Below are 3,429 nucleotides of genomic sequence, written 5' to 3' on the forward strand. Positions count from 1 at the left end.
CTGGGCTGAAGTTCTCTGATGGCTTGTGCAGGGTGGACTGGCCTTCTTCCCCTGTCTGTGTGTCTACTGCTGACCTGTGGCTTTGCCGAGGGAGGGAAGTTGCTGGTAGTGCCCATGGATGGGAGCCACTGGTTCACCATGCGGTCAGTGGTGGAGAAACTCATTCTCAGGGGGCATGAGGTGGTCGTAGTCATGCCAGAGGTGAGTTGGCAACTGGGAAGATCACTGAATTGCACAGTGAAGACTTACTCTACCTCATACACTCTGGAGGATCAGGACCAGGAGTTCATGGTTTTTGCCAATGCTCAATGGACAGCACCACTGGGAAGTGCATTTTCTCTATTAACAAGTTCATCCAATGGTATTTTTGACTTATTTTTTTCAAATTGCAGGAGTTTGTTTAAGGACAAAAAATTAGTAGAATACTTAAAGGAGAGTTCTTTTGATGCGGTGTTTCTGGATCCTTTTGATGGCTGTGGCTTAATTCTTGCCAAATATTTCTCCCTCCCCTCTGTGGTCTTCGCCAGGGGAACATTTTGCCATTATCTTGAAGAAGGTGCACAGTGCCCTGCTCCTCTTTCCTACATCCCCAGAGGTCTCTTAGGGTTCTTAGATGCCATGACTTTCAAGGAGAGAGTATGGAACCACGTCACACACTTGGAGGAACATTTGTTTTGCCCCTATTTTTTCAAAAATATCTTAGAAATAGCCTCTGAAATTCTCCAGACATCTGTCACGGCATATGATCTCTACAGCCACACATCAATTTGGTTGTTGCGAACAGACTTTGTTTTGGACTATCCCAAACCCGTGATGCCCAACATGGTCTTCATTGGTGGTATCAACTGCCATCAGGGAAAGCCAGTGCCTATGGTAAGTTATCTCTCCTTTAGCACATTAAGAATAATCTGGCTTTGGACATTAAAAGAAGATTTCTTACTGAACTATAATTTATCATTTACTTTTGTCCCATTTGGAATTTCTTTCTGGTTTAAGGAATTCTTTTGTACGAATTCACTTAATTGTTGGGTAGCAAATTGTATAAAGCAGCTCTTGTTGATATGTAAGTGTATACAATTGATATAATTGTAGATCATATCTAGGCTACAATCTAAATGCTATTTTTGGAAACATACCAAAAACCACAGTAAGAAATGAAACTTCCTTTTTTTTTTTTTTTGGCTAATTCTATACTACCCCCAGAGGAAAATATTCTTAGCAGTTTTGTGTGAATTCTTTTCAATTTTTTTTGAAATTATACTATGTATATGCATATATTTAGGGTAAATTCTCACTTCTATTTTATTAATATAAAATCTAATATGCTGGCTATGTTTTTTTATGTTAGATTTTTCTCTTGTCAATAAGTTAAAGATATCTTTATAGGTCATTGCATACAGATTTGACACATTCTTTTAATAATTGCATAATAGTCTTTACTTTGGATGCAATGTAGTTTTCCAGCCAATTAATATTGATAGAGATTTAAGTGTTTTCCACTTTTGGGGTTTATGAACAATAATAAACATTCTTATATACTTTCTTTATATATATTTCCATATTTTGGCTTTTATCTCAGTAGGGTATCGTCCTATGAGTATGGTTGCTTGGTTTTCATTAAATAAGATTGGCATCCTTTTGCTATTACATCTTCCTATTCAAGAATATGAATCCCTCATTATTTATTCTGATTTTGTTTTATGTCCATAAATAAAATTTTGCACTTTATAGAAGTATTTTATCTTTCTTATTAACCTTTATTCCCCTGCATTTCATTGTTTTTGAAACCATTATGTGCAAGGCAATTTTCCCATTCTCTTTTGAATTACTTATGCATAGTTAATGTTCTGCTTTGAGTTTTACACATTTATCTTGTACGAAGTCATATTACTAACCTCTCATATTAGTATATAAGGTGTATTAAGTGTGCAATATCATCTGCAAATTATTCCCTCCCCTGGTATTTGTACTTCTTATTTTGGTGGAGCATATGGTTCCAAAACATTATTGAATAATGATGTTGGTCTAGCCAGTTTAAATTAGGATTCGGTCACTTGCAATTGAAAAAGTCTTGACAAACATAAGAGTAAGATTCTTGGCAAATGCATAGTTGCCAAATCCAGGTGAAACATCTGGTGTCTCATCTAAGTATATTATTTTATTAGGGATGGAGTATACATTTTTATCTATTGTTCTGACTTCTTACAAGGTTCAGTAGACTTGGTAACACAGTCATATTCTCTCACATATTGGCAGATGTTCGGTGAAAGAGTGACTGTTCAACCAACTCATGGGAAAATGCAACCATGCTCTCTCTAAAAAGCAGGGAGACTACAGCTATAGGCCTTTCAAATGAAACATGACTTTCAGCTCTTGGCAAGACCAGGCAAGGAGATGCAAGTTGTAGGACGCTAAGAGATAGACTTATCAAAGTGTCTCTCCCCAGTTTACCCTCCATCAATTACAGTACCAGCCACCACTCAGGTATTGACTGCAGCCTCATGGCTTCTAGCCAAGCGTGTGGCCTGCCACTTTCTGAACCTATGCTGAATTTGTTGTGGCTCAAAGGGTCACCCAAAGGGCTTTAGAGATATAGAAATCTGTATATGATTCTATACCATCTATAATGGTATATGATAGAGAGATTTATAAAATATGAAACAGTGAACCATATATAGTTTTACATATTTTGGTTATTCGTATATCTTCAATGGTGTATAAAATATATGCATTTATATACCTTTACAGAATATACATATATATGAGATAGGATTTATAGATGTGGAAGGTTATATATTAATGTATATATTTATAAATATAAAATAAATATAATTATCAAAGAAGAATTCAGATCATAAAGAGTGCCCTTTAGCAAAGAACCTTGGATATGGCTCAACCACAGAAGTAAATTGTCATAGAAAGATGTATGGGCACTGCATAGTGTTCCTTTCTTGTTTCGTATGGGCAGAGTGTGTCTTGGTAAAGTACACAGTTTTTTGTACCTTGTTGGCCAACAGGATTCATAGTCTGCATTTCATCTGTCTGATGAAAAGAAAGCATTGCTTGATGATAGAGTGTGTGTGTGTATGTGGTGTTTGTGCACGAATGTGTCTGTATGTGCAGGTGTGTTTGTGTGCAATGTGTTAAGCTCTACACAGGAGATTTTTTTTCTGAAAGGTTTCCTATAACAAAATCTTATTGAGTCTATCCAGGAGAATTACACCCAGGGATGTAATTAAATACTTTAACAAAGATGGTAGATCATCATTCAGGAGAACATTAAAACAGTTTTGTTTTGTATTTTTAGTACAGATAGTGTTTCACCATATTGGCCAGGCTGGTCTCTGACTCCTGACCTCAAGTGATCCACCTGCCTCGGCCTTTCAAAGTGTTGAGATTACAGGCATGAGCCGCCACACCCGGACTTAA

The 3,429-nt window shown here is 36.6% G+C and overlaps 1 protein-coding gene across 1 annotated transcript; it reads left to right on the plus strand.

The window, feature by feature from the left end:
* LOC140712618 (UDP-glucuronosyltransferase 1A7-like) lies at positions 1-950 on the plus strand. The gene is given in 2 exon segments (XM_073020145.1): positions 1-904; positions 907-950. Coding segments are annotated over 2 exon segments (930 nt in total). The 5' UTR covers positions 1-18.
* The last annotated feature ends 2,479 nt before the right edge of the window (positions 951-3,429 follow it).

This window comes from Chlorocebus sabaeus, chromosome 10 (assembly GCF_047675955.1).
Source record: "Chlorocebus sabaeus isolate Y175 chromosome 10, mChlSab1.0.hap1, whole genome shotgun sequence".
Lineage (NCBI taxonomy): Eukaryota > Metazoa > Chordata > Mammalia > Primates > Cercopithecidae > Chlorocebus > Chlorocebus sabaeus.